The 15,973-nt window shown below is 42.3% G+C and overlaps 1 protein-coding gene across 1 annotated transcript in view; it reads left to right on the forward strand.

Annotated features, from left to right (window-relative positions):
* Positions 1-1,259: 1,259 nt before the first annotated feature.
* The window catches only part of GLO1 (glyoxalase I), a 64,352-nt gene continuing 49,638 nt past the window's right edge, over positions 1,260-15,973 (forward strand). Inside the window, exons 1-2 of the mRNA XM_033937416.1 lie at positions 1,260-1,415; positions 6,511-6,593. Of these exons, the coding sequence (XP_033793307.1) occupies positions 1,335-1,415; positions 6,511-6,593 (164 nt within the window). The 5' untranslated portion in view covers positions 1,260-1,334. The remainder of the gene's footprint in view (positions 1,416-6,510; positions 6,594-15,973) is intronic.

Raw genomic sequence — 15,973 nt, forward strand, 5'->3', positions numbered from 1 at the left:
GATGTATGCATTAAGGGCAAATATAAAATGGAAAAGGAGTTTTAAAAGAGTGAAGATTAAAGCAAGACCAAGATAATTGATGTTCAGGTTACAAATGTAGAAAAAAAAAATTGCATTTCAATTCTGTGTTTTTAATATGTCAGCTCTAGCAATTTGTATCCCCTACTCTGCTCAGTGCAAAAGAACATAAGAATAAAAAACTCAAAGTGTAGCAACATTCCATGCTACCAATCCAGGGCAAGCAGTGGCTTCCCTGGTGTCTATCCTCCAAGAACATGTCCAAACCTTTCTTAAAACCAGCTACGCTATCTGCTCTTATCCTCTGGCAACCTGTTCCACTATTCTGAGTGAAAAATTTTTCCTCCTATTGGTTTTAAAAGTATTTCCCTGTTTTGTAATCTATGACGTAGTGAAAAATCGATCCACTTGTACCCGTTCTACGCCACTCAGGATTTCGTAGACTTCAATCCTATCTCCCCTCAGCCGTCTCTTTTCCAAGCTGAAGAGCCCTAACTGTTTTAGTCTTTCCTCATACGAGAGGAGTTCCATCCCCTTTACCATCTTGGTCGCTCTTCTTTGAACCTTTTCTAGTGCCGCTATATCTTTCTTAAGACAATGAGGCCAGAATTGAACACAACACTCCAGTTGAGGTCGCACCTTGGAGCGATACAGGGGCATAACATTCTTAGTCTTATATTTGTGTTTATCCAGCTTTATATTTAGTATGCAAATTATGATATTCTGAGGAATCCAATTTCAGCTTTTATTAGTCCATGTTAAGATATGGTCCTTATTATGTATTGGATAAGGGTCTATGTTTTTGCCTGTGTGACTGAAATGAGGGCTTCTACTGTTTCTATGAGGGATGTATTATTTCTTCTAGGGTTTAATAATTTGCAGTGTTGCCTTTTCACATGCAGGTGAAAGGTTGTTTGCTGTTTGAGCTCACGGTGTTGTCATAGTTTGCTAGGGCAGCTTTGCACAGCCTCAGAGCTGCCTCATTTACGACCTCTACATCCTTTTTTCTACTCTACGCTCCACAATGACTTCTATCGACGCATGCGCGTGGAGGTGTCCCTTGCAACGTGCTCCACCCCCCCCCTTGCCCTCCCCTCAATCTCTACGCCTTCGGACACGCCTCCCAAGCGGCCCGCGCCGCTCTTTTTCAGGACACCCCCCCTCTGAGCGACGCAGCCAATCATTGCGCTTGCACCCTTAGAACGCGCCCCTGGGTGGTGCTCGCTGCTTGTGCTCCTCCTTTCGGGCCACGCCCCTGGGCGGAGGCCTGACGCTTTCCTGGTTCCTGGCTTTCGGTCTTCGTCTTCCCCGTCGAGATGTCTGAGCAGCCGGAGCTCGGTGGCCTGTCTGAGCAGGCGGTTGCCGCGTGCTGCACCGACCCGGATCCCTGCACCAAGGTGAGGGTCGGGAGCGATCGCCTTTCTTTGGGTCCTGGGAGTGATCGTGGCACTTTATGCACTTCGAATTGTTGTTGTTTTTTTTTTTTGTGGGGAAGCGAAATCAAACCGGGTGATAAAATCTCTAGAGCCATCATAACATCTGCGGGAAATTCCCTTTTTGTCTGCGATCGTCTTTTAGACCTATTTAATGTACAGCGCTGCGTATTTATAGCGCAGTAGTAGCAGCAGCAATGCATGGTTTGGAGAAAAGATGATGATGATGTCAGAAAGGGCATTCCGTATTGCCCCCTGCTCAGGTTTCTAGTCTGGTGATATAGGAGCCAGCTGTGTGGTCGTTAGTGGGTGCTGAGCACCCCCAGCATTGAGCAAGCACCCTCTGGGTATAGGGAAGGGTAACTATCGTGGTTGGCACTCCCAGTGGCTTTGAAATGTTGCCACTTGCGTTTGGCGATAGGATACACAACAGGTTGGGCATTCCTCCTTTTTGATCTGCCCCTTCTTTCATATGAATTTTTTTGGCCTTTATTTTTCTGTCTTGCTTGGGATGGATAGCGGTGGAGAAACAGGATATGAGAGGTGACGCCTTCAGTTGCTGTTGGCATTTAGTTGCTTGGTGGTGCTATTTGTGGATGATTTACTGTATGGACTTGGGAGGATGACTGAACTGCTTAAAGCGCTGCTACTTCAGAATAAATGTGATGTCACATAAGTTGGTTTTATTGGTTGATTTACAGTGGCAGGCTTAAGAATTATTTGGGCTACTGAGAAGGCTGGTGTGAGGGCATTAGGCACACACATTAGGACAGTGGTTTTTAGCCCAGTCCCAGGATATCTACAATGACTGTGCATGAGAGATTTGCATGCACTGCTTCCTGATATGTAAATCTACCTTTTGCATATTCTGAAAACCCAGCTTGTTGGGTGTGCCCCAAGGACTGGGTTGAGAAGGACTGTCCTAGGAAAACTTTCAGGCTCCTGCAAGATTTTAATAAACTTCAGGAGTTAAGATTTGGAATTCTCTGGTAGGACAGATGTGGAACTATTGTAAGGGATATGTTTAGAAAATTACTCAAAGCACAGTTATCTGATGCTTTCTTTTAGTCATATTCTTTTATTTGATACAATTAATAAGCTGTTTATGATCTGCAGTTGCAATATTAATCTGGATTCATGATACAATATTAATGCTTATTTGTTTTAAGATTTGTGTTTTATGGAAACCTACGTTAGCATCTTTTTAAATATGAATTTTAAGACCCTTTGTATGTCTTTAACATGTTTTAAGATTATGTCTTTACGCTTTAACTGTTTAGCTGTAAACAGTATAGAAATTTTTTAAATAAATAATTACCCTAATATTCTTTCAAGAATGGTCCTGTAAAAACACATAATTGGAAGTCATACTTTCAAACATTAAATAGTTAAAATAACTGTTTGATGACTCTCTGAGGCTGATTGACTTCAGTTGCTCTTTTGCATCCCCTAGAACAGGGGTAGGTGATTCTGGTCCTTGAGAGCCGGAGCCAGGTCAGGTTTTCAGGATATCCACAATAAATATGCATGAGATAGATTTGCATCTCAAGGAGGCAGTGCATGCAAATTTATCTCATACATATTCATTGTGGGTATCCTGAAAACCTGACCTGGCTCCAGCTCTCGAGGACCGGCATTGCCTACCCCTGTCCTAGAACAGGCTTATCCAACCTATTTTTCTATCTGGGGCCTTTTTTATATTATGTAACATTTGAAGGGCCATAACGCGCACTGTTGTATTTTGCTGCATGTTTCATCAAACAGTGACAAAATATGATTGTGCATCATCTCTTCCCCAGGTTTCATTCAAACTTGTCTCTCACTCATGTGCCCCCCCCCCCCCAACCAGTCTTAACCCAGTTTCTTTTCTCTGTAAGCTTGAGCCACAGAGCCTGGGTCACAACAGGGGAAACTCTCTCTTTGCAAAGAGACAGTTTCTGCTACATCAAAGTGATCAAGGACTTCTATCTTTATTTTCAGGATAAGTACATTTAAATGTTATTTTCTTATAAAGAAGATACTTATGTTGCTATAATTTTGAAAAATTATATGTTTTAAGTGAAAAGGGAGCTTTTTTGACCATTGATGTGTTGCCTTTTCTGATGATACAATAAAGAGTTGATACAATAAGAGAGTTGTCAATAGTAGAGGTGAAATTGTGTCCTTCACATAACATTGAGGTTTTTTCTCCCTTTTTAAGTTTGAAGTCTTTGATCTTTTTCTTTTCTTGTTTTTTAATGATTTATTTGATAGCTTGGTATAACCAAATACAAAGCATTGCAGTAATCCAAACTTTGCAATGCAATACTGAACTACAAGACAAAAATCATATGGAGACATCATTGGTTTTAATCAGAAAGAAAGCAGATTTAATATAAAACCTGATCCTTCATGGATAAAAGAAAATCTATCCAAATGCCTAAAAACTTTCATATTTTTTTTCACACTGTAAGCACCATGCTAGCTGGAGTGAGCTTAGATGGCAACTTCAGCATTTTGAACCTAGGACAATACCAGACTTTACAGTCTATGGCCCAGAAATATCAAAGAAGAGACAGGTTAATTTTTAATGTGACTAACTAATGGTCAGAGAGAAGGCTTCCGGTTCAGCTGCGGGACTTGCGTAGGAGCCACTGCCTGTGGCTTTGTGCAAACGACTGTGGCTGGAATGAAGGGAGTCGGCCAGAGGAAGGTAAATGCCTGCGGGAGGGAGGCACGTACTTTGGGCACAGAATGGAGGGAGGGAGGGAGGGAGAGGGGCGCATTAGGACACGGTGCCTAGGAGCCGTTGCCTGTGGCTTTGTGTAGAGCAGGGGTGTCAAAGTCCCTCCTCGAGGGCCACAATCCAGTTGGGTTTTCAGGATTTCCCCAATGAATATGCATGAGATCTATTGATTGCACTACTTTCATTGTATGCTAATAGATTTCATGCATATTCATTTGGGAAATCCTGAAACCCTCCTGGATTGTTGCCCTTGTGGAGGGACTTTGACACCCCTAGTGTAGAGGAACGACTGCGGCTGAAAGGAAGGGAGTCGGCCAGAAAGAAGGGAGGCACGTACTTGGGGCACAGAATGAAGAGAGGTAGGGAAGGAGAAGGGTGCGTTAGGACACGGGAGGGAGAGAAGCGCATTGAGACTCGTGAGGGAGGGAAAGGGGTGCGTTGAAACACTGAAGGTGGAACGAGGACTACCATTCATAAGTACAAGTCCGATGTAAGTCTGATGTTCGTAAAACAGGGACGGCCTGTACTTTGTTTAATGCAGCAAAATCTAGAAAGCGTGGGGATAGGGTTGGCAGCTGGTTGGAGGGGGCCAACCACAAAAAAGGCGTTTACTGCACGTGGTCAAATACTGGAGGTTCAGCAGGAGAACTGGAAAGTTTCGAGAACTGACGGCTAAGAGTCTTGCAGATTTGTTATCTGTGGCATATTGTTTTCTTCTCTTGTTACTTGGTAACCCTGAAAACTTGGGTTCCTCCTATAGATACGCGAGTTGATTATTCTCTGTGGTCTGAATCCACTGTACTGTGTTGTGCTAATGAAAGAATGGCTCCATTGCTGCCTGGTCATACAGGAATTTGATTTCCTTTAAAATATTTGAGAGGTAATTTAAATTGTCAACATTACAAATCCCTTGACTTCAATGGAGAGAATGCCCCTTTGGAACAGTTGTTTGTGTAGTCTTCCCATGAGCTAACCCGTACTAAGAAAGCGAGTTGTGTTTAAATATTTTCCCATTAAGTAAATGTATTTATTTATTTGGTTCGTTTTATATCTGTCCTCACCGAAGAGCTCAGAATGGGTTACAAGTTAACAAACAGATGGAGTTTACTTGTGTACAGTAGTCTTAATTCTTCTTGGTTTAACAGATAACTAAATATACATCTTATTCTTCAGAGTATTAATAAAAAGGGAATTTGAGAGAGGACATGGGCCTGGATTCTCTAAACGATGCCAATTATTGGCCGCCGCCGATCACATCAGTCCCACCATGGCGCTGTTTAGAGAATTGCGCCTCTGGGAAAGATGGGCACTGGAAATGTAGGCCAGGATTTTCAAGGCCTACATTTTCGGTGCCTGTTTTTTTTGCCATGAATCACGCCTACATAGGTGATTTATGGCGCCTAATGCCACTTCCGGCGTTGGCCACACCTATAGTGGTATTAGATGTGATTCCGGTGCCTTTTGTTTAGGTGCTTTTAAATTGAATGTTAATTGGCATTTCCAAATTAACTTAGGTGCCAGTAGGGCACCATTTATAGAATTTCCTTCAAGGGAAGGGTTGGCGAGGTTTGATGTATACTATTGGGGGAGTTTTTTTTAATGTGCAAGAAAGGTCTTAATGTATCAGTTAACTCTTGATGGGATGGTGGTTGGGGTAGTTCACTGGTTTCATAATGCTGCTGGATCTATATTTTACTGGTTTCTTTTCTATTTAGCCCCGGCCACTACGGTAAGAGCTCCGACGCTCGTAGGAATTCTATGAGCATCGGAGCTGTTACCGCTGCAGCCAGTGTTAAAAACTGCGCTACAGTTTTGTAAAAGGGGGGGGGGGAAATATGACTTGTTGCTGTCATCTTGTACTGTTGGATTTCTAATTTTAAAAACCCCAATTTCTCATAGAATTTCCTTCATGGTGTATAGTCCGTGAGTGTTTTAAGGTAGTAATTTCAGCAAAAAAGATTTCCAACAGCAGTTGAAAGATCAGATAATGAACATGAAGAAAAAATTCTAGCATGTTAAGTTATAAGTGGAATATCAAGTTGGAATAAATAGCCTATTTCAGTACTGTATATTAAACTGGTGTTTGCTGTGGATGCAGAATTAAACTGGTGGTTGGATGTGGATGCAGAATAGCTTGGTTAAGGCATCGCTACTTCACACACTGAAGTTGGATGGTCCTTAAAACTAGTTGTCCTAGATCGGTGCAATGGAATGCTGTTACTATTTGGGTTTTTGCAGGTACTTGTGACTTGGATTGGCCTCCATGAAGGGCTACTGGGCTAGATGGACCATTGGTCTGATCCAGTAAGGCTATTCTTATGTTCTTATTTTCAGGACTTCATGATGCAGCAAACCATGCTTCGAATTAAAGATCCCAAGAAGTCTCTGGAGTTTTATACAAAAGTTCTTGGAATGACGTAAGCACAACATTTTGAACTGCTACACTTTGTTTTGAGTGTAATCACTACTGTTTATATTGTTGCAAACTCAGTATTGAATATTCTCTCAGGGTTTCCGCAGCTGGCATTGTGCTTGTTGCAGGTTTCTGGATCTTACTGCGTCTTTGTCAGGTAGAAACCGACGTTTCAGCCATCATGCTGTGGCTTTCTTCAGGGTAAGCTCTGAAGTCTGCAGTGTGATTTTGGAAATAGTGGGTTCACTGAGCTGATTGGGAACAGGGCAGTCTACCAATTTGAATTTTGGCGGGAAAGTCAGTTGGTCAGAAATTTGAATTTTGTTGTGAAAGTCCATAGAATGGAAAAGTCTCTGGTAGGTTTAAAGATGTTCTCCCCGTGGACTTTCCTGCCAACATTCAAATTGGTGGACTGCCCTGTTCCCAATCAGCTCAGTGAACCCACTATTTCCAAAGTCACACTGCAGACTTCAGAGCATACCCTGAAGAAAGCCACAGCATGGTGGCTGAAATGTCAGTTTCTACCTGAGAAAGACGCAGCGAGACCCGGAAACCTGCAACAAGCACAATGCTAGATGCGGAAACCCTGAGAGAACATCTAACCCAGCTCCATGGGGAGAACATCTTTAAACCTACCACAGACCTTTCCATTCTATGGACTTTCACAACAAAATTCAAATTTCTGACCATCTGACTTTCCCGCCAAAATTCAAATAGGTAGATTGCCCTGTTCCCAATCAAGTCAGTGAACCCACTATTTCCAGAGTCACACTGCAGACTTCAGAGCATATCCTGAAGAAAGCCACAGCATGGTGGCTGAAATGTCAGTTTCTACCTGACAAAGACGCAGCGAGACCCGGAAACCTGCAACAAGCACAATGCTAGATGCGGAAACCCTGAGAGAACATCTAACCCAGCTCCATGGGGAGAACATCTTTAAACCTACCAGAGACCTTTCCATTCTATGGACTTTCACAACAAAATTCAAATTTCTGACCATCTGACTTTCCCGCCAAAATTCAAATAGGTAGATTGCCCTGTTCCCAATCAAGTCAGTGAACCCACTATTTCCAGAGTCACACTGCAGACTTCAGAGCATACCCTGAAGAAAGCCACAGCATGGTGGCTGAAACATCAGTTTCTACCTGACAAAGTCGTAGCGAGACCCAGAAACCTGCAACAAGCTCTGTATTGAATACTTCCACCATGCTGCCTATCCTTGTAATAGCCAGTTGGCCAGAGGTTTGTAAACTTTGAAACAAATGTATAATTTGTTTGGATTTTAGTATTTAATCCAGTTTATTCACTTCTAGGCTTGAAAAGGCCAAAGGTATTTCTTAAATTAAAAAGTTTGAAGATTCCAGTGACTGTCTAGGAGTAATCTTGCCAGGATCTCGACAGCCAGTGGAAGAAAAATCCATGAAGTCACAAATCAACCCAGACCAACATCCAAAGATGTCTGTCTTGCTGCAGCTGATATGAAAGATTCATACTTAAACTAATAGGAGAATAATGAATGTGAATGGTGTTAATGGGAGGATAGCCCTTGCCCTCTAAACAGATTTTTGCTGCCCATCTCAGGATGACTCTTGTTCATTTTGGAACAGCATTCTCTGGACAGGTAACAGGAAGACGGAGAGAAATTTTATTTAACTTTTTTTTAATATTTATAATCCGTCTTTGTCCAAGGCGGCTCACAAAGTACACATACATAATTCCAGTTTACAAAATTAACAAAGAAAACATACCACAATAATTTTATTGGTACAGAAAATAGACTTGGCACAAATCATGTTTTGGCCACAGCAGCCTGCCTCAGGAATCTGTACTTCTGAGCGTGATGGTACACACTAGATATATGGTACTTTATGTGTCAAGTGCTTTGAAAATGAGCCCCTTAGTCATATAAAGGGACGTTGCACCTGGTATGCGCCACACTGTAAATTTGTTCAATGAACCTTTATATGACTGTGTCCAGCATTTGTCATCACAGTAGAGAATGACACGATGGCTGTTACCTGCCGAAACGGGGGTGGGGGGGGTGGAATTGCTCACTGCGGGCATGGGGACAAGGCCATCCACCACCCCGTGGAGTGGTGAATGGCCTTGTCCCTGCAGTTAAGGGAGGGAACGCGCGCGGTCACCTCCCTCCTTCTTACCTACTGGCCAAATCTATCTCCCTCCCCTTACCTTCACAGTGCGTTAGTTCCCAAAGTAACATGCTCAGGCTGCTGGAGCCTGCCTGCAATCGTGTGCGTGTGTGGGCGAAAGCTTCTCTCCTGACGCAACTTCCAATTGCATCAGAGGAGAAGCTTCCACCCCCACGCATGCGACTGCAGGCAGGTTCCGGTGGCCTGAGCAAGTTATTCTGAAAAGTAACTTAAAATGTGCTGTGAAGGTAAGGGGGAGGGAGGAAGATTCTTAGACCGCGTGAGGGTTGCTGAAGGGTGGTGAGGTGGCGAGAGGGAAGGATGGTGGTGGAAAAGAAAGGAACAGACGCTGAAGGGGGGGTGGAGAGGAACAGACGCTGAAAGGAAATGGGTAACAGAGAGTGGGGAGAAGACGGAGATGCCAGAAAATGGGGGGAGCGGAGGGAAGAAGATGGGTGCCAGACTAATTGGGAGGTAGGGGGGGGTGACGGGAGAGGCACAGTAACAGAGCAAATGGAAGACGCAGAGAGAAGACAGACAGTGGATGGAAGGAATTGAATGAGAAGATGAGGAAAGCAGAAACCAGATAACAAAGGTAGAAAATTTTCTATTTCTTTTCTTTTTTCTTACTTTAGGATAAAGTAGTATATTAGTTGTGTTGATAAAAATTTATAAACAAAGCCCTGCCAGCTGAACATCTCTTTTTCTAGTTCAGCAGCCAGAACTTTGATTTATAAGGAAGGAATAAGCTAAATATTGCAGTACTGAGGCTATCCCTAAGCATCAACAAAACTACTACTGTGCTCTTCTCAGGGAAAGAAGGGACTCAACTTATTAACCCAGTCTTAATCAATAATAAGCCACTTAATCAAACTAACAACACAAAAATTTTGGGAGTTCTAATAGATAATAAACTCATGTTTCGTTCACACATCAGTGCATTGGTCAAAAATTGTTTCTACAGGTTGAGGATGATTCGATCACTTGTCCCCCTCCTTGATAAAATTTCCCTTAGTACACTAGTTCATTCCCTAGTAATATCAAAACTAGATTATTGTAATTCATTATTAAAAGGGGCATATCTAAAAGACATAAGGCGTCTTCAACTTATACAAAACACAGCAATAAAGATAATTTCAGGTTCAAAAAAATTCGACCATGTCACACCTTTGCTGCAAAAAGCTCACTGGTTGCCCATAACATATAGGATTACATATAAAATAGCTCTTTTAGTCTTCAAGACATTAAAGACCAACACACCGGCATTTATAGATAGGCTTTTGATTCCACAGAGCTCATCGAGAGTTCTTAGATCATCCTCACAGTTTACCCTTAACGTTCCTTCCTTGAAAATTATCGGAACACGCCGTGCTTCTATTTTTTCTGTCACAGCTCCAATGACTTGGAATTCTCTTCCTTTATACATAAGACTTGAACAAGATTTGCAGAAATTGAGTAGCTTAAAGTGCCTTCTTTTTAAAGAAGCCTTTAACTGAAAAAATAAAGTTCATTCAAGAGGTAATACTTTATGATTTCTACCATCCCCAAAACAAGATTTCTAATAGTTCTCTCATTCGATCCCACTTCTGCCACTAATCCTCTTCCTCCTACCCTCCTAATGTACTTCCCTTTTATGTACTTTTTCTTCAAAAATTGTATTTCTTCCCTTCTTTCCTATTGTTTCCCGTGGTTTTAAAAGTAATTACCCTTGTAGGTCTGTTTAATATATTATGTATAAATGATTTATTTAAAATCATATTTTTATCTTTTGTACAACGCTTTGTAATTTGGAAAAGCGTTCAATCAAATAATATGAATAAACTTGAAACTTGTATGGGTGCTGCAGGAATAGTAGTCATGGGGACAATGGTTGTGGGGACAGGGATGGGGCAGGGACAACGGGGACGTGACGGTGGTCGTGGGGAAGGGGACAAATTTTTTCCCCTGTGTCATTCTCTATATCACAGTCAGAAGTTTAATTTTGTACTGTGTAATTTAGATTCCTGATACAGGCTGCTGTGGCCGAAACACGATTTGTGTCGATGCGTCAATTTTCTGTACCAATGAAATTCACCTGGTAAAACAGTGTGTTGCAAACTTAGTAAACTGCTGGCACACTAAACTCAGGGCTACGGCTGGAGGGCACCCGGAAATAAGTGGGTGTCTAGGCACTGCCTGAGCCTCCTATTAACGCCCGGGGGAGGGGGGGGTGATGGAGAAGGAGCAGAGGCACCAGCGACTGACTATAGGACATGCCTCACGTCAGCCGGTGCCTCTCCTTGGTGGAATCCTCCAGGGCATACAGTTTGCGATACGCTGTGGTAGAACATACAGTACTTCCCTGATATTCACGGGGGTTCCGTTCCAGGAACCCCCGCAAATCTTTAAAAACCGCAAATACGTTTTTTTTTATGGGGGAGACTGGAGAGGGCAGCGGGAGAGGCAGGAGAGAGCAGCCGGAGCGCCAGCGAGTGCAGGAAATCACTCATGGTATGCTCCAACCACCTCTTCCTGCACTAAGTCGGGCCTTCCAATGAGGAGCTGCGTGTCAAAGCAGCTCCTGATTGGATAAGGCCCGACTTAGTCCAGGAAGAGGCGGTCGGAGCATACAGCGAATGATTTCCTGCACTCGCTGGCGCTCCGGCTGCTCTCTCCTGCCTCTTTCGCTGCCCTCTCCTTGTCTGCAGTTCGCGGTCGGAAAATACTGTGAACCGCCGACCGCGAATGATCGGGGGAACACTATAATTTGGTTGTATTTCATTGTCTTCTCCACTGTTGTTTTTCTGCTTCGTGTTTCGTGAAGTTTTTTGGTCTTCTGTTGCTGCTGCTGCTCTGGACAGATATACAGTAAAACCTTGGATTGCAAGTAACTTGGTATGCAAGTGTTTTGCAAGACAAGCAAAACATTTTATTAAATTTTAACTTGATATACGAGCGAGGTCTTGCAATAGGAGTACATACAGGATACACGTGTCTCATCATCACAACTGGTGATGGTGGTTCTCTCTCTCTCTCTGCCACTGCAAGAGTGTAGTGACTGCTCTAAATGAGCGAGGTCTTGCAATACGATTACATACAGTATTTTGTATTAAAGTTTTTGGGTTGTGGAACAAATCGTCTGAGTTTCCATAATTTCTTATGGGGAAATTTGCTTTAATATACGAGTTTTGGATTATAAGTATGGTTTCGGAATGAATTATGCTTGTAAACCAAGGTTTTGCTGTACAAAATTTTAAGTTCTCGGTTACAATAACATTTTTCTGAGCATAAACCAACATTGCCTTTCAAAGTGTAGAGCCTCACCCTGACATTGGAAATACAGTGACTTGGATGGTGTGTCATCATTGATGGGAACCAGGAAGCTGATTTATCAAGATTTTATAGTGAAATATCAGACCTTCAATGTATTCTTTACTCTTAATTTGTAGTTTTCTCCATTATCCTATCGTTTCTAGTTGGTCATGTATTATTTTGCGAGTATTTATTTGTTTCTGTCTCCCCTTTTTAATTATAAATTGTGAAACGCTTAGAAGTTTTAATTTGCGTTTTATCAAAATTTTAATAAACTTGGAAACCATCTCTCTGTGAGATGAAGTAGAGCCAACAGTGGGTTCACAAAACAGCTTTTTTTTTTTTTCTTTTCTTCTTTAATTTAACCCCCTCCCTTTATAAAACTGTAGCACGGCATTTAGTGGCAGTAACAGCTCCGACGTTTATAGGAATTCTATGAGCATCTGAGCTGTTAATGTTGTAGCTGGTGCTAAAATCTGCATTACAGTTTTGTAAAAGGGAGGTTTATTTCTTTGGTTTTGAAATTTACACATGCATTAAACAGGATCAGAAATATGGAACAGAAATTCTACCAAAGTTTACAATGTTAGAAGCAACAACAATAAAAAAATTAGAAATAAATATGTCCATTTAGGCGACGTCAAAATCAATTGGAAAGCATCATATAAATTTAAACTGAAATAATTTTTAAATAGTCAAAAATTAGAGCAATCGGGCCCTATTCTAACTAACTTGAAGGGGAGAATATATTTATCTCTTGAGAACAAAAACTACTCCAGCTATTTAACTAGCAGCATCTACTGAGATATCTTTATCAGTATAAAGAAAACTCTCTAATTGAATTGGATCAAAAAATGCTAAGTTCTCTTTCCCTGCTATCCCACTAGACATTTGCATGGGAACCGTAAAAAAAAAAAAAGCTGGCTCCCAATGCCAAGGTTGGGATTTAAGCTGTAGGAAAGTTTTCAACGTAATGAGTAGCTTTGGCCACATATAGAAAGACTTGTACCCTCTGTCCACAAAACTGGACATCTTTATTTTTAAAGTAAGTTTTTAAAACCATACGTAGTAGTCTTTTCCGAGTCGAAGGACACAAGTAGACATAATATCATTAGAACTTTAAAGAAAATTAGTAAGATCCAAACTGGGGCCTCATATTGTAATCTATAGCCCCCTCACTGGGACCTTCTACTCAATTGAGAAATATAGTAACTTTGTGCAATTGAAAGTTCTTCTGAAATTTTTAACACTTAAGAACATAAGATTTACCGCTGCTGGGTCAGACTAGTGGTCCATCGTGCCCAGCAGTCCATTCAAACGGTGGCCCTAAGGTTAAAGACCAGGGCCCTACTAGAGTCTAGCCTTACCTGCAAATGTTCTGGTCCAGCAGGAACTTATCTAACCTTTTCTTGACTCCCTGTAGGGTGCTTTCTCCTATAACAGCCTCCAGAAAAGCGTTCCAGATTTCTACTACTCTCTGGGTGAAGAAGAACTTCCTTACGTTTGTACGGAATCTATCCCCTTTTACCTTTAGAGAGTGCCCTCTCGTTCTCTTCACCTTGGAGAGGGTGACCAATCTCGTTCTCTACTAAGTCATTTCCCTTCAATATCTTGAATGTTTCGATCATGTCTCCTCTTCTCAAGGGAGAAGAGGCCCAGTTTTTATGGCCTATCATTGTACGGCAACTCCTCCAGTCCCTTAACCATTTTTGTTGCTCTTCTCTGGACCCTTTCGAGTAGTACGTTGGACTGACAAAACTATCTTTTATAAAAGTAACATTAGAAACTTGTAATGTGGAAATCCTGTGGTTCCATAACTTGAATCCTTTTCTGAATACAAGAACACATAGAATCAACTGCTTCTAACTTCTGGAGAGTTTATCGAGTAAAGATGCATCACTGTTGCACTTGAGACTTCATGCACTCAGTCTGCATGACCCACATCAGGGGTAGAAGAAATAATCTTGGGAAAAAGTTACAAGTTTAGGCATGGAAACACTAACTGATGAGGCAACAGATAAATCTTCCTTGCCTTGTGGTTCACTTTTACTTCCATTGTTTTTTTTTTTCCAAGCAAAGAGAAGTGCTAGGCATTGGTGGAGGAGTTCTCTTTGGTGAGTTTATAGTAACTCCACTAATGGAAGGAGACACAGCAAGCTGAGAATTAGTAACCAGTGAAGTTGTAATGTTTGTCCATAGGATCCCATATATAGAGGGTACTCACAGTTGCTATACTCTTGACCTGAGTGTTCCTCTTCTTTAGAGGACATATATATATGTATGGTCCAACTGTCTATGGCGTTCCAAGGGGTAAGGTGTGGCCCCTTAAGCACACTCCTGTGGCCATATGACACAGGGAGCATAGACTTAGCTGTTCTGGGTCTCCGCTTTAATAACATCACTCCAATACGCTCTTCTCATCTGGGACACCAAGGTATATCATTGGCCCTAGAGAGAACAGGGAAGATAAGTAAGCCTCCTTCTCAATCACCAGCTGCTCCCCACAGAATGCCCTGGCTCCCCACATTACAGCTTTTTATTTAATTTAGTTACATGTCTTGTATACTGCTTCTATTCGAAGCAGTTTACATTCAGGTACTCAAAAGTATTTCTCCTTATCTGCCATGGTGGGCTCACAATCTAATTAAATCTAACAATAATGATTTGTATGGGGGATTTTTTAAAAGAAGACATCTTTTTTTTTTCTACAACAACAAAAGTGATTTAAAATATACAGAAGAAAACCTTTAATTTGAATCCTTTTGGAAGTAGGGCCAGCCTTAGGCAAGGGTGAGAAGAGTGGCAGCACAGGGCCCTGCGGCCTGGCCTGTTATCCCTTTCTTCATCCCTACAGTGCAGCAGGGAATCACCAGCGGCAGCAATTCTGATACACTGATGATGGCCTTCCTGATGCTATCCCTTTGCTGCAGTCTGCCTTTCTCTGATGCATCTTCCTGTTTCTGAGGCAGACCACAGCAGAACAGTGTAAGGAAGGCTGTCAGCAGCATATCGGTTGCTGCCACTGGTGACTCCCTGCTTGCAGGGAAGATGTGGAAGACTTGGGCAGGGTGCAGAGAAAGGAATGACAGGCTGGGCTGCGAGGTTCCCCAGAGTAGCTGGTTTTTAAAGCAAACTGGGGGGAGGGTTTCAAGAGTGGGGGGGGGGGGGGGTTATGCTGGAACCACATACAGGTTGTGGATATAGAGTGTGGCAGTGGATATAGAGAGAGGGTGGTGGCAAGAGTGACTATGACTTTGCCATTAAGTGTCTCGTGCTTCAAATGAAGACTGTGACCAACCATCCAGATGTTCTGCAAGCTGTTTCCCAGCTTTCTTCACAACTAACAAGGGTCCTGCGGAAACAAGGGGGCATCCGTGGAAAATCAGGGGCGGGAAACTGCACGGGGACACCAGGAAATTCTTTTTCACTGAAAGGGTGGTTGATCGCTGGAATAGTCTTCCACTTCAGGTTATTGAGACCAGTAGCGTGCCTGATTTTAAGGCCAAATGGGATAGACACGTGGGATCTATTCACAGAGAAAGGTAGGGGAGGGTCATTGGGGTGGGCAGACTAGATGGGCCGTGGCCCTTATCTGCCCTCTATTTCTATGTTTCTATGTAACATAGTAACATAGTAAATAAAACTTGCATGGTCCATCCAGTCTACCCAAGTTACACTCATTATCAAGGCAATGTTGAACCAACAATCTAGTAATTATTCATTCTACTCGCTAAGTTCCTCTATAAGATGTCCTTCTCTCTCCCCGCATGATAGGCAAGACCTGTACTCGGATGATATTGAATGCAAGAAGCTAGCTAAACTAAAGGTGGATGAAGCGCCAACACTGTAGCCACCCAAATAACAAACCCTACAATCATCAATGTAATCTCCACCTCCTGTTTATCATAGTGCATCCCATGTGGTGGTCCCTCTGTAGTTTCTT

The sequence above is a fragment of the Geotrypetes seraphini genome, chromosome 3, assembly GCF_902459505.1.
Source record: "Geotrypetes seraphini chromosome 3, aGeoSer1.1, whole genome shotgun sequence".
In the NCBI taxonomy this organism is placed as follows: Eukaryota; Metazoa; Chordata; class Amphibia; order Gymnophiona; family Dermophiidae; genus Geotrypetes; species Geotrypetes seraphini.